The sequence below is a fragment of the Neolamprologus brichardi genome, chromosome 13 (genome assembly GCF_056152115.1).
Source record: "Neolamprologus brichardi isolate AB-2024 chromosome 13, ASM5615211v1, whole genome shotgun sequence".
NCBI lineage: Eukaryota > Metazoa > Chordata > Actinopteri > Cichliformes > Cichlidae > Neolamprologus > Neolamprologus brichardi.
In genome coordinates this window covers 18,522,230-18,547,476 of record NC_142116.1, presented here as the reverse complement: position 1 = coordinate 18,547,476, position 25,247 = coordinate 18,522,230, and the positions used below count along the sequence as shown (strand labels likewise).

Sequence of the window (25,247 nt, the reverse complement as noted above, 5' to 3'; positions counted from 1 at the left end):
GGAGTCGCATGCAGTATCTTGCTATTAAGCTCCCTGCAGCATTTCTGCTTCAGGAAAGTCTATAACATGTGTGGGATTATTTGTAGTCAGTAAAAAAGCTGTTAGGGGCTTATTTCCACAAATATCTTTCTGATCAGTGATTCTTCTCAGGCTGCCCAGCCAGTGATTTCGGAGAACTGTGCCAGAAATGTGTGAGCTGTCTTGGAACCTCTTGGCTCCATTATGAAAGTGTAACCTATACAGTTTAATGACCTCAGCTGGCCCATAAAGCTCAAGCAAACTGCAGTGTTACAGTGTCCAAGGGCAACCATATCATTACTTTTATAATGCCAACAGCTGCAGGAATTGTTGTTCTCACATTAAGACGACCAAAAGAGTCTGAAAATCTGTGTGTCTTAGCTAAAAGTGCTCACAGCCATCTGTAGACATCTCCGAACACGCAGCATGTATAGAGCATATGCACACACTGGATGCCCACAGATGGATGAAAGGCGAGTATAACAATAGTCCACACACACAGGTTTCAGTAAAATATGTCTGGGTCAGGAAGAAGCCTTATTGATGCAAAACTGAGCAAAGCTACAAAACACTTCAATACATGGCACTGTGCATTAGCATCTTTATCAATACTACTGCTACGGCTGGTGCTTTTCTTGTGCACTGTTGTGTAACAAAATAGCTTTTGCTGGCTCCTGTACAAGTGGAGAGAGCCATGCCATTAAGTGCTATACCTTATTTCACAAATCAAGGTTCCCGAGCAAATAAGTCGTCCCACAGTGAGCTTAACGGATATAGATCCAGGATTAAGCCATATTCCACATTCAGGAATAATCCTGTTTACTGACGATGCATAAACAGCTTCCACAACGATCTTCGGTAAAATCGATCCCTAAATTCAGTGTAGTATCTGGTGGATATATGTGTGTTTTTCTTGTCTTGTTATGCATTAGCTGTGTTTTTCTGAGAATAGAATCAAAATCCCACACCCCCTCTTTCCACTCCATGATATACTGCAAGGTATTCTCAGTGTAAGATATAGAGACAACACCCTTGTACCAGCATTACTGTAAGTAGTTGGCTGGCCTCCCAAAGCAGAGGAGATTAACACATGCATCTGAGATGCCACATTTGATAGTCAACAACCTAACTGATGACAATATCACACAACGCAATATGCAAGGGAATAAATAGCAACTGCAGTGAAATAAATTGCAAACACGGTAATTTTCTCAACCCTTCGGGAACGAGACTGGACTAGTAAAGAACAAAACAAGTGCTGCGTCAATCTGAAATGTTTTAAAAATGAAAGATATCTTCATTTTTCTTGCCCTCTGAAGTCACCTGTGAATTGCTTGTCACTCTTGAGTCCTAATTTTTACTCAGGGAGGCTGTACATAATTACATGTTTTCACAAATGCGCATGAAGTTATTCAAGTCACTTGTTTTTCACTCAACAGTGAAGGACTTCATTAAGAAGGTGCAACTGAGGCTCACACATGCAAGACATCTTCTCAGGACAGACAGCCCAAACATCTAGCGGGATTGCGAGTGCAATGGCAAGGACATGATCTCTCGCTGGCGTCCCACTCGGGAAAACTGCCAACTATGTCCAGTGGGGGCACACGGCCAAGCTAGAAATGCCGCTGGTTGGACGTGAACTTGGTTGGAATTGGATATCAGTAGCCGTACCGAGCAGGCACCTATATATTTAATTCGATTTTGATATTGCTTTGTTTTCTGTGTTGCTCTGATGAGGTCACCACAAGCAGGCCAGTAAATCAACCCAATAATGTTAGAAAATAATCTCAGAGAGGGGCACTGACAGATTCCATAAATCAAGAGCCATCTGCTATTTAAGCATCTGTATACCATACAGCAACACTAACTCAATTTGTAACTAAAACATATCTTTAAAAAAACAAAAACGTAGAGCCGGCGTTCCTCAAAGCTTTAGTCACAAGTGTGAGGGCAAAGCAACACTGAGGAGTGTTAGCTTTGCAAGTCATTCAATGAGTGACCTACCTTGGGTCCTCCGTTTCCTGCGGGCCCAGCCTCCCCTGTGTTCCCCTGCAACAGGAACAACACAGGGACCTGTTAGTGAAAGGTCTCTCGTTCACACATTAGTGAATAGCTTTATGAACACTTGTCATTTCAACAACGATCTCGCTCCTACAGCTGCTCCAAGAGACCTCAGCAGCTGCAGATCGGGATACTGTTTCTCAACAACTGGAACGTGCATATCTGAACCCCATTAGGAGTCATCATATTGTTTTAATAACTGTATTATTTTTAGAAGGTTAGACAAGACAGGGCAAAAAAGGAAGAGAAGTTTAAGTGTCTTGAGGGATATACTTTTATAGACAGTAAAGACAGACTGGAGAGAGGATAAAAGAAAAAGGTACTGTCCGCAGTGCTGCTAAGAGGAGAGGCTGGACTGTTATTTAGCAAATTAAGCAAATGTAGAACATGCTGCAAGCTAAGAATCTAATTAAGCATAATGTCCATTCATTGTGACATCTTCATTACGAGCCCTGTTTGCTGGCTCTCAATAGGTTTGTTTGGAAAGTACAAGAAAATGTTGCTAACTTAACAAATGAATTGCTTTCTAGGCTGGAGGATAAATGATGAGCCTTATTATTGCATCCATTATTCTGAGCATGTCCACTCTACCTTTTAAAAATACAAAACATTTGATAATTCACTGGTCATGTGAACAATTGTAGCATGTTAAGCATTCATATTAGACGCAAGACATTCATGCATTGTCCGTGGTATCTACATTTCACAATGCTATCACCCATTCATTCTTCACCCACTAAAGTTTTCTTTTCACCCACTGACACGAACCTTTTAAAAAGCTAATAATAGTACAACACTAATTATTACAATACGAGCAATGAAAGGTTTTGACAGCCAATCAAGTGTTAGTGAAATAATAAACCATCTTGAGTGAAATTCCTATTATAACTCACTTTAGAGGTAGAATGGGTATAAATTGAATTAGGGGGTACTAATTGAAAACACAAGCCATAAGGGCATGAGAATTGTAAATGGTGCAAAACAAATTATGGGTATTGTAAAAGGGAAAGAAGTTTTAATTTCGCCATTACGCCTCTGTTTTATTTATTTACTTATTTTTTGAGGAAGTACATGCAGGAGCTGTAAATCTAGTAATACCAGGGTTTATGTGCAAGGCCATAGAAAATGGATTTCCTTTCAAGTAAGCTGCATTCTTATAACCCACTACTTATCTGTTTAATTTCCTGAGGGATTCTGGATTAATCATAGCAGTTTAATCCCTTTGCACTGCATTAGAATCCTCCATCAAACTCTCACTGTAATGCGGGATAGTACTTTCTGTCAGAGTAACACAGCAAAAGTAATCCCCACCCATTTCCCCAAGAAACCCTCTGTGTAGGTCACGATGATTGGCCTGCACTTCTCATTTTGGTTGTTTAAATGCTCTAAATTGCCCAGATGTCTTTGATTAATCTCTACAAAGTCAATCTAAATTGTTAGTAAGTATACTATTTTTAATCTTACACAGAAGGAGATTCTCAAGTCTCATAAGATTAACTCAATAACAGACTTTTCTATGACTTTGTTACCCCTTGTTAAATGTATTGTAATATAAATCAGAGTGTCTCATTGTTTAACTGTCCCATGAATACTGGGCTAGCAATATGACAGCAACATGTGGGTCTTGCCAAACTAAACAAAGCGTTTAAGAAACCTATAGGTCTAGTTTTTATTATACTAATGTATAATTCCTTACATAATTTGTCCATTTTCCCATGATCTGAACATAAATTCCTATCTGGAATCATGGAGGAGCTAAAGATTCCTTACAAAATCCTGTAAGAGGCCACAATCAGGACGGAGAAGCTTGTGTTAAAAGGACAGAAACACAAAGGTATCCAGTATGCAAGTCTTTACATCAAGTGGCATGATGTGTAAATGTTGTCCCTCCATACACAAAACAATTTACTTTCATGGCACCAACTTTGTAGTGTTATATATAGGAACAAGCAAATAATATAATAGGAAAACAGTTGGTGAGATGAAATATAATAAGTCATCATCACATGTGATAAATCTAACACTTAAGAGCAGATAATAATTTAATTGCAAAGTGTGGTGGCATCACACGAAGCAGCAGTTTTTTCCCCCTTAAACAGTATGTGGTGTATCGTTGTGCACGTAACAAAAAAGCAGAAAATAAATTGCTTAGGGAAAGGTGCTTTTACATTTTAAAAGCCCCTAAAAAATTAGTTTGGTGAACATTTATGCAGTTTTACAGATATGCACAAGTCATAAGTAATGATGTCTCTTAAGACTGAAGCTATGGAGCCAAGGATTTGTAAGTTGGTAGCTACTTCCTTTAGGTTTCCATAATGAAAATCATTCTGGACCTTTGAAGCAGGCAAAGCCCTCCACTGCGCAAAATGAACTATGATGGCTCAAACTGCACAAACACTGCCCCATTGCTTGTGAAAAATCACACACTGAAACACACAACCTACTCTATCTCATAACAAATGGAAGTTCTAAATGTTGGCTTAGCTTAAAATAGATTTTTGTAAATTGGATTTTGAGCTCATACAGAAATGATTCTCAGAAAGCATCCTGAATGTGGTCTGACAACGCAAACCTTCAGCTTTTCTAAACATCTAGCTCCTGTAAGTCCACTCCACCAGGGAGAAACAGGTAGAAACTGGCCTCAGAAACTCAGGGATCAATGAGAATTAAATATAACGTAGAAGGAGTGAAATGCTACCATAATATACCACACAGATGAATCTACAACAAGGCCAGTGTAAATAATATAAAATAAATAAATAAATGACTATCAAAGCATTATAATAATATTATAAGAACAAACTGCCACTGTTTTTCCCTCACTTGTTTTTGAAAAGGAAAACCACTTTTGCCCAGTAATCAGTTGTGATTAAATATCTACTAGCAGTGTTGGAAAGGTTACTTTTAAAATGTATTCCATTACAGATTACAGAATACATGCCCCAAAATGTATTCTGTAACGTATTCCGTTACGTTACTCGATGAGAGTAACGTATTCTGAATACTTTGGATTACTTAATATATGCTGTTTACAACTACGTGAATGTACTATTGCTGTGATTTATTACTGTTACTGACGGTCCGCGGCTCCGAACCATAGTAAAGAGACCTCTGACTAATACGGGTTCATGTCAGGCTCGTAGCCGAAAAATAGCTTTACTTTGTTGTCTGGGTCAACTTTGTTAGCTAGAGACAGAGAGGCGTTGCAAGGCTGCTCCAACCGAACTTATTGTTTCGGAGGAAAACACGAACACAGTGTACAGTCGAGTCATAGCTTACTTACAACTGGGCTCGTCAGGCTCTCTTCTTGGCTGCAGTGGTTATTATTATATTTACATGCTTCCAGCTCCCGTTTTTGCTAGATGACAACTCATACTTTTCCTTTTTCTCCCTCCCTCGCTCACAGACACATAAGGTGTATGGCAGTCCATTCTCCCTGCAGTACGGACTACACTGTCTATGATGTTACATTCTTTAGAGCTATACCTGTAGCATTCTGCCTATTAGCTTAGCACAACAACAACAACAACAACAACAACAAAAAGGCCTCTCTCATCCAGGAAACACTGTAACCATGGCAACCATAACGCTGCCGCCTGGAACAACAGAACGTAGCTGTCAAACAAAACCGAAACAGTCCTGACCCGCCACAATATGAAACAGGAAAGTACCGCAGTGTAATCCATTTATTTCAACAAAGTAACTGTATTCTAAATACCACCTTTTTAAACGGTAACTGTAACGGAATACAGTTATTCATATTTTGTATTTTAACTACGTAACGGCGGTACATGTATTCCGTTACTCCCCAACACTGTCTACTAGTCTTGGTAGTCTTGATGATTCTGTCCTGGCTTGTGTAGAAAGGTTAGCTACTGTCAGTGAATAGAATACAGCCTACACTGTTTGACATCACATGTAGATCAGCCTGACAAATCAGAATCATAACTCTTACAGTTTCACAATTGGGTGACCAAAACTATTGAACATCTTTCAATGTGTGGTTTGTGGACTAATTAAAACGCCAAATTAGCTACATTAGTATATGCTCACTGGCAGCTTTATTAGCTACCCAGTGTTAGTACTGGGTTGGACCCTTGTGCCTTCAGAAAAGCCTTAATTCTTCATGGTATCAATCTAACAGCACAATGGAAAACTTTAACATAGATTTTTGTCCATATTGACACAATGGCATCACACTGTTGTTGCAGATTTGTTGGCTACACATCCATGATGTGACTCTCTCGCATTACCACATCTCAAAGGTACTCTATTGGAATGACATCTGGTGACTGTGGAGGCACTTTAAGTACATTCGAGTATAGAGTTTGAGATAATCTAAGCTTGTAATGTACTTTAATGAAATGTACCAAGAAAATATTCTCCATTCATCACCAGCCTGAACCATTGATAAAAGGCAGGATGGATCCATGCTTTAAGTTAGTTATTCCAAATTCTGACAATTTTCCAAATGTTGCAACAGAAACTCATTAGACCAGGTGACAATTTTTATATCTTCTATTTTCTGATTTTGGGTGACCCCATGTGAATTGTAGTCTCAGTTTTTCTCTTTTTTATTTGAGTGGTCCCCAGTGTGGTCTTCTGATGATGTCGCCCATCTGCTTCAACGTAACTTCAGAGATGCTCTTCTGCACACACTGGTTGGTCAGCTTAAAGCAGTCTGGCTATTCTCCTTTGACTTGTGAGATCACCAAGGCATTTTGATCCACAGAACAGCTGCACACTTGACATTTTCTCTTTTTCAGACCATTCCTCACAAATCCTGTAATTTTTTTAAGGGTTTACAGGATTTAAAATCCCAGCAGATGAGCAGGTTCTGCCTGTTTGGCGCTACCGACCAGATCTCTCAAACCAACAACATTCAAAGTAAATTAAACCACCTTTCTTCCCCATTCTTATAATTAAGTTCTAACAGCAGGCTGTGTTGACCATGTCTGCACACCTAAATACACTGATCTGCCATGTTGCTGCCATGTCATCAGCTGATTAGACTTTTGCATCATTAAGTGGATGAACAGGTATACCTAATAAAGTGTCCAGTGTGTGTATCTTACTGTCAGTACACAGATGGTTTCATGCTGGTATAGCTGAAGTATTGATTTCAATTGTCATCTGCATATGAACAAGTATTAAACTTGAATTGAAGATTATATTTTTATTGAAAATGTTTTTTGTAGCTCTGTGTCACACTAGAAAGCTGTCAGTGTGTACCGCAGCACTCACCCTACGGGAGCAGGGAAAGGCACCAGCTCCCACGTCCCTGAATTAGATAAGCATAAGAGAGCGGATGGATGGATGTTTTTTGTGTGTTCTGCACTTTGAGCAGCTAATTTACTACATCATAGCATTAATAAAAAGTGATTGAAGAGGTGAATAAAAAGATCAAGAAAAAAAGGTGAAAATAGAACTATATTAGAAATGCAACTGAAGTGTGCCTGGCTCTTAGTTTAGCTCATGTATAAGTTTCTATTCAATGTGGCTGCAAAATCACATTTATCTGATCAGCAGTCGCAACAGCTGGTCTAATATAACTACTAAAAAATCACCAGGGTTCTTTTTAGCTTCTGCTTTTAATAACGGTGGTGGGTTAACTGACTGAACGAGATGGCTTAGTCATGAATGTGTGGCCCCTGATCATGTCTTTGCTTAACGCCATTGATTTAGTGTTCAAGCCATTAATAGGATTTGTTATAAATTTTGTTGTTCAGTCAGTAAACAAATCTTGCCAAGTATTGATTTGTTGAAAACCTGAAATTAAATTTCAGGTGTTAACAGCATGAGTAACTGAGTCATAGCGCACGATGTGGCCTGCAGAAAAATAATAACAATAAAAAAAGGAAGGGCCCTGGGTAAGAAGCATGTTCATATTATTGTTGGTTCATTTGTAGACAGATAAAAGATATGTGCTAAAGTCCTATTTGGACATCATTTAGGTACCAGGTTAACACTTACTGGGACATTATAAGGCTATTTTTTGATGTAACAAAAGCACTGACAACTTGCACAGTGCCTGCTGAACCAGCAGCCTGTTACATTTTACCCACTTTAAATACCCACACCAATTACCAGAAAATAATTAATCACCAGCACTTCAACCACATTCCAAATGCACAGACACATTACAGCTTGAGAACCGATCTCTGCTGGGTCATTTAAGAATCATTAGAGGCCAATTATAGCACATCAACGTATTTGATTAGAGCAACCTGTTTTCCTTTCCTTCTTACTTTCTTTCTTAAACAAAGCTAGTTTAAAAATGATATTTAAATGTATTTGTTCTAACAATTACAGATGTTCAGTGTCTCCAGATTTTCAGTGACATTGTAACAACTGGCATGCAAAAGTGACGAAATATAGTCCTTTTTACTCTGCTAGAAAGAAAAACAATCTATAATCATATGCTTGCACACAGGCAGTACATTTTTGGTGCTGTTCAAAGGATTACCAGCACTAATCACGATGCCACTTTAGCAGCAGTAACAACTCACGGTGTAGAAAGCTCAAAAAAGCCCAATTACAAATTCCAGAGTTGGATGCTAAAGGTATAAATGATTTAAAATGATGCTTTTGTGCCTTGCAGAAATGACTGGTTTTTAACGGAACAAAAACTCTTACAGTCATCCTACATATCTTAATCCCACAGCCACATCATGGTAATTAGGATACTGACCCCCAAAAGCCATATATTCTTATCAGGCGTACAGTACCACCACCTGCTCGTCCCTCTTTTCATTCACAGCTTTCTCCCTTTTGTCACTTTTTAACCTTGTACAGGCAGCTAAAAGGGGATTTGACTCTCCAAACAATGTGATTTGTCTAGGGAATAATAACACTTTTTGTCTCGGTATTTGATGGTTCCTTCATGTTTTTCTTGTCCTCCAACTGACACGACACCCACAATTTTCAGTGACTGGGCATTTACAATTTACATTTCCACTTGTCTATTGAGCTGTCATGAATCTTTTTTTTAAACTACACCAATTTTCAAGTGATTGAACAAATGTATGATTTACCAATTCACACTGCTTGGGATATTTGGGAGAAAATGTGAATGCTTGCAGATAATTGCACAGTAGCCTCTCCAAAGGACCTTGACTGAAGAACATGGACTTTGCTAGGCATTCCAATATAGATATTTCCCTGCTGAAAGAAAGCTCTATTTCTCTTCCTCTAACAATGAAGTATAAATGCGTCCTACGGGGACTTGCTGTCTTTCTTGACATTTAGACCTTGTAGCTGTCCTGGAAAACCAGCAACACTGCCCAGAAAGCAAACCCACTGCTGCAGCTAAGAGTATCTGAGAACAAAACTATGGTCATTTGCAACAAAGGTGCGGAACACAATGCTGACAAGATCAAGTTGAAACTTGTGTGAAATCACTAACATTTCCTGAACAACTCCATTTTCCCTTGAATAGATGTCAAGACAAACGCATTTATCAAAAAGCACTAAAAATCTGGCCCTTACCTTTTCCCCTTTATCTCCTTTTTGTCCTGGCAGTCCAGCTACTCCTGGAAGACCAGCCTGTGCACACATAACATGCAGGACTGAAACTATATGTAGACACATTTATATCAACAGCATGAATCTTTTAACATACAGTTGCAGTCAGCTGTTTACTTACACACATCGTGGGTACAAATCCCATGGTAATACTGGGCTTTTAATGATTTCTTCGAAATTTTCTTTTTACCAGGGTGGAAAAATTGTGCAGCATACATCTTTAATGACTTTAAAAAACAACAATTGGGTGATAAAGTTTGAATTTATTTTGGATTTTCTCCAATTCACACAGGGTCAAAGCCTACACACAGCCTCAAATATCCATACACACCCACTAAAATTTGATTAAATTTCCCTTAGGAAGTTGCACCTCAACCAGGTGCTTTTGGCAGAATCCTGCAGTGTTGGGGAGTAACGGAATACATGTACCGCCGTTACGTATTTAAAATACAAAATATGAGTAACTGTATTCCGTTACAGTTACCGTTTAAAAAGGTGGTATTTAGAATACAGTTACTTTGTTGAAATAAATGGATTACACTGCGGTACTTTCCTGTTTCATATTGTCGCGGGTCAGGACTGTTTCGGTTTTGTTTGACAGCTACGTTCTGTTGTTCCAGGCGGCAGCGTTATGGTTGCCATGGTTACAGGGTGACGCTCTCTCTCTGCGTGTTTCCTGGATGAGAGAGGCCTTTTTGTTGTTGTTGTTGTTGTTGTGCTAAGCTAATAGGCAGAATGCTACAGGTATAGCTCTAAAGAATGTAACATCATAGGCAGTGTAGTCCGTACTGCAGGGAGAATGGACTGCCATACACCTTATGTGTCTGTGAGCGAGGGAGGGAGAAAAAGGAAAAGTATGAGTTGTCATCTAGCAAAAACGGGAGCTAGAAGCATGTAAATATAATAATAACCACTGCAGCCAAGAAGAGTGCCTGGCGAGCCCAGTTGTAAGTAAGCTATGACTCGACTGTACACTGTGTTCGTGTTTTCCTCCGAAACAATAAGTTCGGTTGGAGCAGCCTTGCAACGCCTCTCTGTCTCTAGCTAACAAAGTTGACCCAGACAACAAAGTAAAGCTATTTTTCAGCTACGAGCCTGACATGAACCCGTATTAGTCAGAGGTTTCTTTACTATGGTTCGGAGCTGCGGACCGTCAGTAACAGTAATAAATCACAGCAATAGTACATTCACGTAGTTGTAAACAGCATATATTAAGTAATCCAAAGTATTCAGAATACGTTACTCTCATCGAGTAACGTAACGGAATACATTACAGAATACATTTTGGGGCATGTATTCTGTAATCTGTAATGGAATACATTTTAAAAGTAACCTTCCCAACACTGGAATCCTGACTGGTTATTTGACCACTCTTCTTGGCAGAACTGGTAGAGTACATTTGAAGTGGTTGATATCCTGGCACAGACATAGTGTTTAGGTAGATTTACAGTAAGGCTGAGGTTGGGGCTTTTGGGAAGCCATTCCTCGACCTTAATGTTAGCCGGCTTTATCCAAAACCTTGGACTTTCCCATTTTTGTGATATTCGTCAGTTTTTTTATGCTGGCAAAGAGAAACTACCAGTTGTAATCAATCACGCTATTAGTGAGATGTTAATAGGACTTGGCTTTGTCAAGTCAAAGGACACTGTAAGCACCACCTAATCCAGATTTGTGTTTTGCGAATATATTTATATATTTGAGCTTGTATGTATACTTTTCACCTTATGTGGATGAAAGAAAATCCAAAATAAACTGAAACTTATGCACCAAATTCTTGTTTTTTTAAGTGATTAAAGATATATGTTGTACAGTTATTCCAACTTGGAAAAAGAACTATTCAAAGAAATTAAAAAAGCCCCAAATTACCACGACATTCACGTGCATGATGAGTGTGTATAAGCATCTGACCATAACTGCATTTGACATAACAGAAATATTACTTGTTTTTTTGCCAGTAAAGAAATATAAGTAATATACTGCACCTGCAGTAAGCAATGATGTTTTTAGTCATATGTTACTTAAAAATATAATCTTTTTTTTTACTATCCGAGTATATTCCAGTATCTCATATCTATTTCCACTGATAAAAGACATCACCTTGCGGCTATACCGTCTTAGTTTGTTATTGAAGGCAACATTAATATCTGCAGGTGAAAGCTTCACAGATCTATTGCACAGTGCATATTTGCCATGCTTGGGAGAATTATAGCTGCATTTGTAAATACATTTGGACTGTAATGTGTTTGGTTGGCATTGCAGAAAAATAGTTTTTGATATAAATGGTGTTTAACCATCTCTAGAATGCCCATATCGGATTGAGTACACGTGGCGTCAAATCAAAGGCTGGCTCAGTTTCAGCAGCCATTACATTCACTCAATTAGAAGCCCCTGCTGGGTTGAATTGAGTGTACCTTTTCAGCTGGACAGTGACATCTGTCAATGGACTGTGGGGCTGGCTGAGACAGCATCAAGGGGATCTGAGCTCTAACCAGGGGAGGGGCAGTCCCATTAAATGTCCTCTCGGCTCCACACTGGATCAATACAGAAATTTCACTACTTAGACGCTTTCCTTTGTGTTCTTGCTTCAGGGCAAAAAAACAAATCAAGCCACTGTCACGTGCAGCACACTTCACCCAGACAACCTTTTTATGCTTATGTGAAGCTTACAACCTGTCATAAGCACTTCTCAAGGTTGTGAGAATTCTCTAAGAGTAACTTTACACTGACATGGCAGGATGCTTAGGGAGAAATGCAATGACAAGAGTTCAAAGGTCACATCTCCATTTGGAATCACCGTAACATTAGCTCATAATGGTTTTATGATGATAGAAGTTCTATCTTATTACATTTCTAACTGGGGCCGGGCATTCTTGTGGATGACACAAAAATCTTCTTACACTTTTATGTAATGGTTAAAGTTGAGCCGTACAGTATGTGGCACACGATTACCAAGAAGCTTAAATGTCTTTCACTTTTTAAAGAAAAAAAGTCACCTAATTTATTTTCTTACTTGTGAAATGCATAACAAAACACAAATGTCTTTTTTTTACAGCTCATTACCTCTTAGTCTTTATTGTAAATAAAAATAATAATAATGGTAAGTTCAGTAGTTTTTTGAGGCGTTAAAGCGTTTTACCTTTGGCTCCTGGAGCTCACAGCAGTTTTCCAGCTCAGCTATGTAAGGGTCACAGTAGATTAGAAATTGTTTCAGTTCAATCTGTGGAGACAATCACATCATTATTCAACAGTTTCGTCATCTTGTCATGCTCCTCTTTTAACTGACAAATGTCCACACTTCACTGGCTCAGACAGCACAATTTGTTCACTTGTCAGCTACTGTAGCCTTAATGTCCCAACGCTGCAACTCCTGTCGCCTGCAAAGCATCTCCAAAGCACCACATTAAAAACATAACATATATTTTTAAAAAGCTTCAACTTCCGCATGACTTGCAACTGGTTCAGATGAGAATTTGAAACCTATGTTGTTGGTTTTTTTGAGGTGTTACTTATATTATCAGTCACAAAGGATAAAAAGTCAGCTGTTAATCCTTCTTAAGCCAAGGTCTATCCAGAGGCACGGTTGACCTAATGGCAAGGTGACCTTTTGTTGTTTTTGGCACTTTGGCCACCTCCGGGGCTGAAAAATGAAGCCAATGCGGAAGTGCCAACAAATGCAGTTCACTGAATAGTCACTTCAGGCTGACTCCAAAAGCAACCCAACAGACTCCAGCGCTAAAGTGCCTGACTTGAATAAACATGAATAAACATGGTTACTGCTCAGCACAGTAAACATGTTTCTTCTCCAGTACTGCATTATTAAATAAAAGTGAACAAATATGCTCTTTTTAACTAATTTCCCACTTTTGTAAAAGCTGTACAGGAGTTACTTTGTTTATAGGTCACCCATTTGCATTAAAAGCACTGCTGCTGCTTGAAGTGACAGGTGGGTGAAGACTAGGCTGCTAGTTGTCTGCTAACTCTACTCACACAGGTGGACGTAACTGGATCTCTGGACTGTTTCTGGTGTTGGTAGCCTTTAGATTATTTTTAATTCATTTATCTGAAAAATTATATGGCTTGCAGTGGTTACACTACACTTACACTACAGTAGAAGCATCCATCTATTATAGTATGGTGGGAAAGTCATGAGCCACCCCTCATTTTTTCGTTTTTGCTAGGAAAATTGGAAACAGGTACAGTGATTCATTAAAAAATGTGCAAACATACGTGGAAATATAGTTGCAATGCAACATATTATTCAAATGAGCTTGAGAGTCAGTATTTGCTATGACCACCACTATTATTATTTAATCTTCAGCACAGCCTGAAGTCAAGCTTACTACTAATTTGTTGAAGTACTGTTCAGGAATAATTCTCCAGGCTTCGTGAAGGACATACAAAGCTCTTCTTTGGATGTTGGTTGCTTTTTATTATGTTCCCATTCAAGATCATCCCATATCATCTCATATCATCCCAGTACTTTTCTGTGTTCATGATTCCATCAGTTTTGACAAGATCCCCGACACCACTCGTTGAAACCGTTACAGAGCCTCCACCATGTTTTACAAGTGATTGTAGACATTTGCTATTGTGCTTTTCTGCAAACCTGCTCCATAAATTTGAACCCCAAAAATTAAAATTTGGATTCATCACTCCATAAGACCTTTTGCCACTTTGTGGCTGTGTATGTAATTTAGCATAGCTAAGCCTTTTCTCCCTGCTCCTCTTCCTTGGCCATTTCTGTTGAGGCTTCAGTGAACCGTAGATGGATCAACAAATGGGCCAGATGCATCTGTTAGATCTTTGTTGCTTTCCCCCTCTATTTCTTAAGGACATGACTTTCAGATCATGTTCATCTGTTGTAAATAGCTGTGCTTTCCAATTGTCCAGTTTTCTGAAATTATCTGGTTCTTTGGGAATCACCTTATTGGTGCAAAAACAATATTTATGCCTGTCAAACTGGACTATTTGACAGGCATTTGAAATGGGGAAAAAATATGTGTTTGGCACCAATCTGCTAGAAACAATGTGCCTAAAGATATTTTTTTAAATTGGTTCTTTCCAAAATTGTCTATTATGTGTAGACACAAGATTGATTTATGATTTAAGTGTCTTGACAAATAAATAAAAAAAATCCCCTGAAGTTACAAGGAGTGGACTGAAAATGAATGAAAAAGTATCCAATGTCCAAAGAAAAACTCTGAAAGACCTTCAGAAAGACTGAAGAGCAATTGCTCGAGCCTGTCTCACTGGGAACAAAATACAAAGAAATGAGGAGTGGCCCAAGAGTTTTGTACAGCACTGTATGTGTTGAGTCTGTCGTGAACATATGTAAAACTGAAGACTTAAACTGATTAAGATGCACCTGACACATGTTTTGAATGTTGTTTGAAAGCAGTAGGGGGTGCTTTCATATTGGATAAGTGAACATATTGAATAACAAACTGCTAAATTTGCAGTTGAGAAAAAAAAATGTGCTCCACACGTGTTTATCATGGGACATACATCTACAGGCCGTCCATCCTCTATCCGTGTTGTGATCAGTGTGCGCCCACTGGGGTCAATGCTGGCCCTCTCATCAGTCGCTCTTCTTTCTATTAGCTTGCAGTCCATGTAAATGGAGACGGCGTTGGTCTGTACAGAAATGCTCAGCTTGTGCCACTGGCGATCAAACAGGGCATGGAGGTCACGGCTTTTAAAAGTGTAGCGGAGAGTGTTCTTCAGCAGGCTCTGGAAAGAAAACTCCACCACCTTCTTGTCGCCGTCAACCACAACATTTACCTGAGATGTAAAGAAGAGGACTGTCACCGCACCATATATGTGTACATACTCAAACTATTACACAGAATTCAAATATATATTGGCACTAACCTGACTGCCTCCTGACTGATCAAATATCTGCCAAAGATACCACCGATCTTTTTTTGTAGTTCTTCTTACCCGCCAGATGGAGACAAGGGAGTACTCACTTGGAAGCCCATTTGGAAATATGAGTCTAAAAAGAACATCAGGAACAGTTACATTCCAACAGAGCACCAATATTAAATTTAACTTTGAAATAGTTTTAAAAAATTGAATAACAGTGTCCGGTTTAATTTTTCAGTGCAGAATGTAAGGCACTTTGAAGCTTTCAGGGACTGGATAATGAACCAGCCAATCAGCTTCAGTGATCAATATAATTTCAGTATCCTCTTGCTGCAGAGACATCCACATAAATAAACCTGACAAACTTAATTCCATTTAGCTTGATGTATTTTATACAGGCTTCCCTGTCACTCAGATGGATGAAAGCATATAGACATTGATCCAAAGTCATAGAAGTCAATCTTTTACCTCGCTGACATACGACGCACACGCACAGTTACAGAGGGTTTATGTCTATGACCTCAGCCACTCTGTAAAGTCAAATAACACACCTTTCCTGTCCTCCAGCAGAGGAAAAATACACAGAAAAAAACTGGAATATATAAGAAAAACAATATCATATTTCAAATCATACCCACTCCCAAATGATTTACATCTTATTCACTAACTCGTTGCTCAGCCCACACCCTCACTCTCTTTCACTATTTTCTACGTTGTGCTAAAAAAAACAAAAACAAAAAACATTATATCCTTCAAAATACTATAACCTATAACCCAACTCCACACTCAAATTAACAGCCAAAAGTGGAAGAGCATAAACATAATAAATCAAGATCAGCAAAAATAATAATAATGCAATGATAAGGTCATTGAGAAGGCAGAGCACAGCCTGGGGGAGGAAGCGAGAGAGAGTGTTTCCTCAGACAGGTTGGAAATTAGTTTTCACTCCAATATATCATCTCCCATTCTCTCAGAGCTTCCTACCCTCTTCTATTGTGTCCCTTGAATTCTTTGCGATTTTTTTGGTGTGCACGGTACATGACTAAAATGATAAATGCGCCAAGTTAAAGCTCCTGAAAAATCAAATGCTTCCGTGAGGGGCCGAGGACTGGGAAGGTCATTTGTTGCCTAAGGGCTAAAGGATTATTTCAGCAGCAATTCAATATCAAAAGTGACGTGGCAATTTATAAAAGTGAGATTCTGAAAATAAATGCAGTGCAGAACATTTTAAGGCTGCACATGCAGTACCTATTTGTACTAAATGGATTACACATCATTATTAAGGAGCAAGAAACATCATAAAATAAAAGAGAATTCTTATTTGTACCACACTTTACACCCTTTTTCACAAAGTTCTTTCAGTGGGTTGGCACAGTTCTCTATGAGAGGCTAGAGGGTTAAAGGTCATGACATTGTGTTGACTGCTATGGCTAAGTGGCTAAACCTTGAGTTCAGAGTTGGTTACCTTGACCACAGTTTAATTATTTGGTAAAATGCTACTCAGCATGATTTAGTAGGTGATAATGAGTGAATTAAAAAAGGAAAAAAAAGAAGATTTCCATTTATTTCTACTGGTTCACTGCCAAAACAGCTTTTTAAAATCTCTGTATGTGATTACGCCAACCCTGACCTTGCGTTGACTGCCCCGGTGGTTAAGTGGCCAAATGTGGAGCTCTGTGTTACTTGTTTTGACACTGCTTGTCTGATTCTTTGGGAAAGTGTTACTCTGCATGACTTAGAAGGATTTGCATTCAATTTCCCTAGTACACATGCAAAACACTTCCACAACATACTGTAAGTGATCCTGCCAGCATTTTCTTTTACAAGTCCCATTTGAATAAAAATAATTTGTTTTGGGAAATACACTTTGGAACAAAAAGAAATGCATTCCAGATCACATTCATTAGTAAATCTTTGTTTCAATGCAAACCTTATAATGACTGCTTACTATAGGCTTGTATTTTACAGTGTGAAGAAGTAGGGTCTGGTTTCAAGCCAAAGCAATGGAACGTCCATAGCAGTAAGGGAGAGCAGAGGAAAAACACCTCAGAGTATTACAATAGTTTTGTGTGTGCACAACCATAATAAGAGAAGCACACAAGATCACGCAGAGTAACACCATGACACAAGAATTACATTCAGAGCTAATTCCATTTTTATAAGGAGTGATCATGTGCTTTCTGGAAACTCTCACCATTCTTGGAACGTGTTTTGACTGTCTGCGTTGCTTGGCTGACACAATGGTTTGACAGAATTATCACAGCAACACCACTTTTCTGGCAGGCAATCTTATGGAAGAGACTTAAGTCTCCTGCCTTGTAAGAAATCCTATCCAGGAAGAGTCTTTAAACTGAGCTAGAGGAATCAGATTGCTACAGCTGAAACAATCAAATCTCAAATGCAAGCCTAGTTGGCTCGCGTCCTTATCACTGACATTCAATCTCTGCGCAGTTCAAAGTTGACTTAACCGTGTCAGTTTTTACCCTAGATCCATCATTCAAGCGCCAAATGGCTATTACTTCTTTTACTGGCATGGATTTGATCTAGAATATAGACATTTTACTTTGTACAGCTGAGGTGCACGAAGGTAGCTAGGTTTTTTAAGACGAGCTCATCCTCATTCCTGTGGTGTCAAAGCCACTGGCATCCCAGAAGTATCCTTTGGCGTTTGTGGTGTTGTGGCAATAGTGAAGCAGCTTCTCGTCCAAATCCTAACATATGGACACTTGGTCAGAAGTTTAATGCACTGGCTGTGCTTAAAGCACAATTTACATGTAGGGCAAAGATACTAAGTGGGAGTAATTACTAATTACATGGTTTTGATAGCTCTACATAACCAAACAGCAAGTTAATGTGAAAGCAAAGAGGGCACTCTGCAACTTCCCAACCCAGGTAGAATGTAAACTAGTAAACTAGTAGACCACAGTAAGCCTGTATGATGAATAAGCTGCCACAACAGTTACAAATTGCTAAAACTGTCGGTTGCTAAACAAATCTCAGCATAAGCTGCATTATAAGATTTTGCAGTCACATTAAAAAGAAGTGCTGATTAAACCCCTGTTTTGCTTGATTTGCATTGTTAGCAAAAACACCCCAAAAAAGCTACAGTACCTGCTCAAAAGCAGAACTTGGTACCGATTTGAGCACAAAAATGGGGTCTATTGCAAATTCTACTGAAGCTTGAAGAGCTTGAGTTGCTAAACTATGTACAACAATATGTAAGACAGACAGTTGAGAACCATTTAAACATATTTAAAATGTAGTCCATAGACCAACATGCATTTCAGATGTGAGACACAAGTTAGTATATGATCCAAAGAGAGCCAGAGCAGACATAAATAAGCTATAAATATGCTGGGAGCAACTGCAACACTGCTTTAATACTCTATGGATGAATATTTGTTGCTTTTTGCTGGGCAAATGTGCTCCCTCACACAAATGTTCCACGAGTGTGTCAGCAGTGATCTATGAACCGTAATGTGTATTGTGCCAAGGAGTGGGCAGAACATCAGCCATATCTACGCATCTATTGCTGCATATGCTGCGAGAGGAGTGAGCAATGTTTTACTGGCTGTGGCAGGGGCACTGGGGCCTCCTGCTTCGTGCAATTGCCCTCGCTTTCCCTCCTCAGCTGACATGCAGTATCACCTGTCAAAGTACTTAGATAATTGGATATGAGAGGGATCGCAGTCCTGCCACTATAACCAATGACACTGTCAGCAGCGTCACCGAGAGGCAGCATCTTCTTGCACTATGGGCCCAGACTGAGTGAAGGGCTGAAGTGAATGTATTTTCAGCTGGTTGACTGAACAGGGAAGCAGATCACAAATCACCTGGCTCAAAGATTTTTTTTTCACCCAGCCAAGGAGGGAGAGGGGGAGACAGAGGGAGGCAGTAAATGTTTACAGTTGCATATAAAAATACTAAAAATATCCTGCCCTCCTGGAAGAATGACAAAGTGTTCTCTTTCACTGTTACAACCCGAGGACACAAAACAATGAATATCTCAGGATTCGTTTTTAAAACCTCAGTATAATTTATGCAAACCATCGCGCTTTCACTTATGTCCCAGGTCTCATGTGATACAAATGTAAAAAGGGCAATAGGCTTTTATAAATTCTATAAAATATGATGCTACTATACACGTCACATCAGCAGCAGCAAGGTGACGCCACAACATGACCCTGCCAGATGACCGGGGAATAAAGGTCTTCAGTAAGTGAATGTGTCATTTACATAGTCATTTTAATATTCCTGTCTTATTATACAAGCTTGGGACTTTTTCCCCCATTCCTTTATGTCCCAGTTTTTGCCCTTATGAGATTTCAAGAATAAAATGCAATATATATTAATTCAAATTATTCCCCCTCTACCAGCTCACCTCACTGCTTGCCCTTATTAGCCAAGGCAAATAGAACTATTGCTCTGAGCAGGGTGTATCTGGGTTGCATCAGTTCAAGCCTTCTGTGAAATTCAGTTATGGCTACACTGTTTATTTTTATTTAGATTTTCTTCAGCCAAATCCAAGAAAGCGAGCTCAAATTCTCATTATAGCCACCACAATAAAGACACACATTAGCAGTAAAATATCATAAGGTCCTGCAATATTTGAGTTATAAGAAATAAGCAGAACTTTATATTTGGAAGACGCACATGAAGGAGCCAGAGAGCAATAGCCTGCAGCTCAATACTGATCACAACCTTGGACACACATTTTTATAGCATGGTTGTATTGTGAGGTTTTCTCCCAGTGAACAATGCGAACATAAATAATGAAGAATGTACACACACATATGCACCCCTAGCACAGATGTGAATGCTACCTACTTTGTTGGCTTAATAAGTGGACTGCTTCCTAATCGAAATGATGGCAGGTCTTCTGCGATTGTTCCCTTTCGGAGAAGAAACGTTTCTGTGAGATCAAATCCTGCGGGACAGGATTACAATGCGTTACTAGATTTGAACAAGCCGACGTCTACATCCCCACAAAGCCACCGTGTTCATTCAGTACCTACCTGTGATTTCCAGGGGACGATCTAAAACATCAGAAAACCTGTGTTCCTCTACACTCAGAGGGGGGCATGAGCCATCTAGGGGAAAGCAACCGAGAAATTGTTTGTGTTGGGTGCAGATGTTCATTTATATTTTGAAGCACTTTTTACTAGGATATCAGAAAAGACAGCGAATCCATCACAAAATAATTTCCACTGTGCATTTCTTGTATTTTTTTAAGGCAAAAACTTCCTAAGGAGAAAAAACACATCAGACCAGAAAAATCAGTTAAAAGTTGTTGTTTTTTTCTGTTAATCTTTAAAAGTTTTGCTAGAACATTAAAAAAAATGAAGAAACGAGAGTGTCGGATCCAATTTAGAGACGTGGCTACATCAACTTCACAAAAAATGAAATGGAGATCAGCTTTATTCATTTTGATTGTTTTGTAACATATTTATCAATCAAAAGTTTGGATTCAAGTAAAGTCATTGCAAACTAAAATGAATGAAGATGGATTTGGACACAGACAAATGTCTATTGTTATAATAGAGTCTAAATATTTCTGTCTACATCTTCTTGAAATTGACATTAATAAAAGATCAGAGTCGAGAGCTGGTAGTTTATTCGTAAAATATCACCATCAATCATCTTATTTTGTTAAAAGGAATATGCTGTTAGAAGCAAAACGTTGCAGACAACAAACCCATATACCTGATTGTTCGCTCACTGCCATCCCCAAAGCGCAAGGAATGGAATTTAAAGTCCAAATGAGAGCAGTCCACCTTAACAAGCAAATCATGGCTCTGGCTCTAGAAAGCAGTCCACCTGAAAACCTGGATGGAAACAACATGGCTTTAATTTCAGCTTCAGTTTAGTTAAGTTAAACAATGGATAAACACACTGTATTACAGAGAATAGCCCAAGAAAACAATGCGCCCATTTTATTATAAGCATGCTATTATGTTGGGTAACAGTATCTTTTAATTTATTTGGATTCATTTAGCAATTTAGTGTAGAAACTTGTCTACATTCAAATGATGAAGAAATAATATACACACATCTGTCACATTCGAATCACTTCTTTTCATTATTAGAAATATGACTCCATTATATTATATGCAAGTTGTATTATTGCAGAATTGAATTCAGCACTAACATGTGCCTGATTTTCCTGCTTTACCTAACTCGCTTGTGCATTCAAATGTCCCTAAAGCCTTACTTTGGATTTATTTCCGTCACCATGGTGAAGCTGGCGAGTTGTTCGTTGTTTTGTTCTAATTAAGGTTTTCATACAGTGATGAATTCAGATGTTTATACCGCAGCAGTGTTTACACTTAGCTATGTTTCTCTTTAAGTTCTGCTTACCCATCGAGCCAAGCTTCTCCATTTACAGCTTATAATCCATTCAGTCTGTTCATCTACTCTCCTCTTTTTTAATCAATATTCCAAATTATATTTACAGTATGTGTGACAGTAATTGCACGATGGGATGGGATTGGCTTCTTGATCATATTGCCCCAGCCTTGATCTTTTATTTATGTAGTACTCAATCAACACTTTGTTCTTCAAGGATATCACATGCGAGTATCAAACCTGGAAACCTCCAGTTACAACAAAGTCCCCTGAACCATTTCACTATGCTGCCAAACAAAATCTTCTGGATTGCTCTCGTGCCATTGCAGAGGCGCCACACATTTTTTGGGTAGTCACACTGGATGGTGAGTGTTTGCTCCAAAGTACAGTCGGTAAAGCACCCTCAACTTTAGTGGGCTTTTCAGACTAACACTTTTAGAAACGACTAGATTGCTCTGCCTGAAAAACTGGTGCGCTGCCAAAATAATGTTGACAGATGAACTCAGAAGGTAAAAGAATTTCGCATGGCTTTTTCAACGACTTTCAAGGACTTCAAGTTGTACAGGTTAAAAAGAATCTGAATAGATGCACTTGAGGTACTGTGCATGATAAAATCTCATGTTTTATTGTGCTATATTAAAATTATGCATTAAAAGTATGAAGTGACCTCCTAATGAATAAGCAGTTTGGAGGATTTTAAATTTGTGGCAGCATAGTTGCAAAGACTTTATCTATTTCCACCATGGATGACAACTCTGAAGACATTCCTAAAAAAGATCTCAAAAGGCCCTAATACAGCTGCAGCAAATTAAAGTAATTCCAATATCTATCTTACAAAAAAGGCAATAGAAAGAAGTGCCATACATTTATATATACATACATAATTCCCATCCACCCTTCAAACCTTCCCCCACTTGATCATAAAGTTTTACATGCAGGCCTACAGTATCATGGCGCTCGATAATGAAGTGACCATGCCACTTCCTACAGCCCGTCTATGCAAGCGTCACAGGCAGTACAGAGGTATCACATTCCGTGTCTGCGTGGAGGAGTAATATTATTCTGGTCATTTCTGCAAATGCATGCAACAGACGCGGCTCTGCAGGCGGACCCTGCTGTCGCAGTTACTCCACACCTTTACAAGTCGCAGTCATATTATCAAGGTCTGTGCGCGAGTTAAGCTGCAACTTTAAACCCACACGCTCCCCCCGGTGCAGCAGCATGGTACACAGCTGCTCTATATCCGCATCAACTAAACGGACACAGGGGCAGTTTAAGGTAGTTACACGGAGGCTATGAGCCCGTATGTATCACAGGCACCAGGCAAAACCGTGCGCACTTAAGTTGTTCGATCCATCAGTCATTCAGACACTTTCGCTCAGAGGCAATAACTCAGTGCAACTATGCAATATTCAAAGAAGCGTGTTTCTATGCGCGACCGCTGATTGGCTGTGGGCTTTTGAGCATTTTTTTAATAAGTATGAAACGTAGCACTTGATATTCGTTCAGTGTTTAGAATATTACGTAATTTGCGGTTAACAAATAGTCAAATGTGGTGCGTGTTTACTACTGCAGAGCTGCAAGCAAATCAGAAATAAGCCGTTTCTAAGGCATGGGTCCCAGCACAAGTTACACGGATGAAGCCGGGAGTTTAAGTAGGAAAACAAATAAATAAAATAAAAAAACAAAAACACACTTTCATGAGAAAACATGCAAAATATGCTCGCTAAAAGGGGATTTTCAATAAATTCACAAGCTGATTTCTACATTAAGCCGTTTTTTTCTTCTTCTTTTTTAAAATGTTCGTTTACTGTGAAATTAATTTGATCCATAAGTACTTACAGTATCTGACAAAGTTTCCTCTAAGGCGAAAACAGAGAAAAAAACCGCGACAAAAGCATAGTCCATGTGTGGATACGACCAGTCCGATTCCGGATTCCAGGACTTGGAAATAAAAGTCACAGTGGGATCGCCAGCCCGATCGCTGTCCTTATTAGTTGCACCGAGTGGCCCTCCCACTCTGTCATTATTACTGAAATGTTCACTGACAGAGAGTTCAGCAAACAAGACTAGCACACAGTCAAACAGCTTTGATATTCAGTAAAATAAATGCCCGGTTGCAGTTCAAACAAACTGTTATTAAAAAAGCCAGGTGCGGGTATTACACGGCGTTTGATGTATTATGATTTCATCAAAAATCCCCAATAAAGACCCTAAGCATGTGGCTTTACTTGATAGTAAGGTACTTTTATATTAGCAGTAATTAGAATTATCCAAGTCAAGCTTAAAAGTAAATATGTGCAGAATACAAAACGTGTCAACGCGTATTCATGCTGATCCACGCTTACCTGGCTATTCATCACTTTATAAAAAAGACGTTATGCTTTATTATAAAGCGGAATGATGAGCAGGTTTAATAAAGGCAGCTTTCAGGGGCAGTCCTTGTGCTACAGCAACAAACTCAATCCACATACTATTTTAGTTAGAAGACCCAAATGCCATGTTGCAATACTATACTGCTATATGGTAGCCAACAACTTGTGTTTCAAATGCAGGTTTGACAGGCTTGTGAGTGTAGACTTTATCCAAACTTAGTGAGGGTTTGCTAATGTTTACCACTGTGTGAACTGAGTTTCGTCACATCCATATTATTGTAATCTCTTTAACAAAAAGAGCTGTCTTTGTTAAAAGTGTTGGTTGAATTAAAACTACTTAGTATCCTAAAGTTTTGTTTAAAGAAAAAGGTCAAGGCACCTGCTCAGTACAAACAGGTGTTCAAGATCCACACATGTAATTGTTTAGACAGATGATTTTCGTGCACCCTCCCCTTCACCACAGGGCCACACACTCCGAGATACACATTCAAGCATTGTGCTAAAAAGAAACCGAGAAAAGGGCTTGAAAGAAATTCAAATTCAAATGAAGCAGATGGCCATATTTCTTTGTTTTAGCACAAACATTTCTTTAGAGCTCCGGTAGTTCTTTTTATTTTGAATCGCTATAAGAACTTTTCTCATCTCATGCTTAAAAGTGTGACTTGGTGTGTTAGCACTGGAGTCACAAGAATCCAAATGTTGGAAAATTGTTTTGTGACTGTTAACCCCCCTCCTCCGTCCTTTTTTTTTTTAAAATGAACTGATTTATTTTTAATCAGAAACAGGCTCTGTACCACCTCCAGTATATGTGTGTGTGTGATTTGGGTAAACTTACTCTTAAAGTAAAACCAATAAATAACGAAATAATGAAAATGACAAGGAGCCTTAATGGTCCTTCAGGATACACTGCATTTATCAGAAATACACTATTAAAAGAGTTTGCATCAGTCAATTTGAATGTAAGCTCTTTGTTTGTATTATTGTATTATTTATAACAATAATTTGGTCTTACTCAGGAAAAATGGTTGTTGCTGTGGTAACCTAAAGGTGTTACTACTG

General features: G+C 38.9%; 1 protein-coding gene across 5 annotated transcripts in view; it reads right to left on the bottom strand.

The window, feature by feature from the left end:
* col19a1 (collagen, type XIX, alpha 1) overlaps positions 1-24,252 on the bottom strand; it is a 101,602-nt gene extending 77,350 nt beyond the window's left edge. For 2 of the 5 annotated variants that reach the window (XR_004843943.2, XM_006800764.3), the window contains exons 1-10: positions 23,656-23,844; positions 21,172-21,293; positions 20,484-20,558; positions 20,296-20,395; positions 15,475-15,598; positions 15,109-15,384; positions 12,740-12,820; positions 12,015-12,134; positions 9,568-9,624; positions 2,023-2,067 (exon numbers count right to left, since the gene is read on the bottom strand). Coding sequence is in view for 4 of the 5 variants with exons in the window: in XM_006800764.3 (XP_006800827.1) it covers positions 2,023-2,067; positions 9,568-9,624; positions 12,015-12,134; positions 12,740-12,820; positions 15,109-15,384; positions 15,475-15,598; positions 20,296-20,395; positions 20,484-20,558; positions 21,172-21,259 (966 nt within the window). In the remaining variant the exon portion in view is untranslated. Of the gene's footprint in view, positions 1-2,022; positions 2,068-9,567; positions 9,625-12,014; positions 12,135-12,739; positions 12,821-15,108; positions 15,385-15,474; positions 15,599-20,295; positions 20,396-20,483; positions 20,559-21,171; positions 21,294-23,655; positions 23,846-24,161 lie in introns of those variants that run through there. The other 3 variants (XM_035912041.2, XM_006800765.3, XM_006800766.3) reach the window with 3 other exon arrangements.
* Between the last annotated feature and the right edge of the window lie 995 nt (positions 24,253-25,247).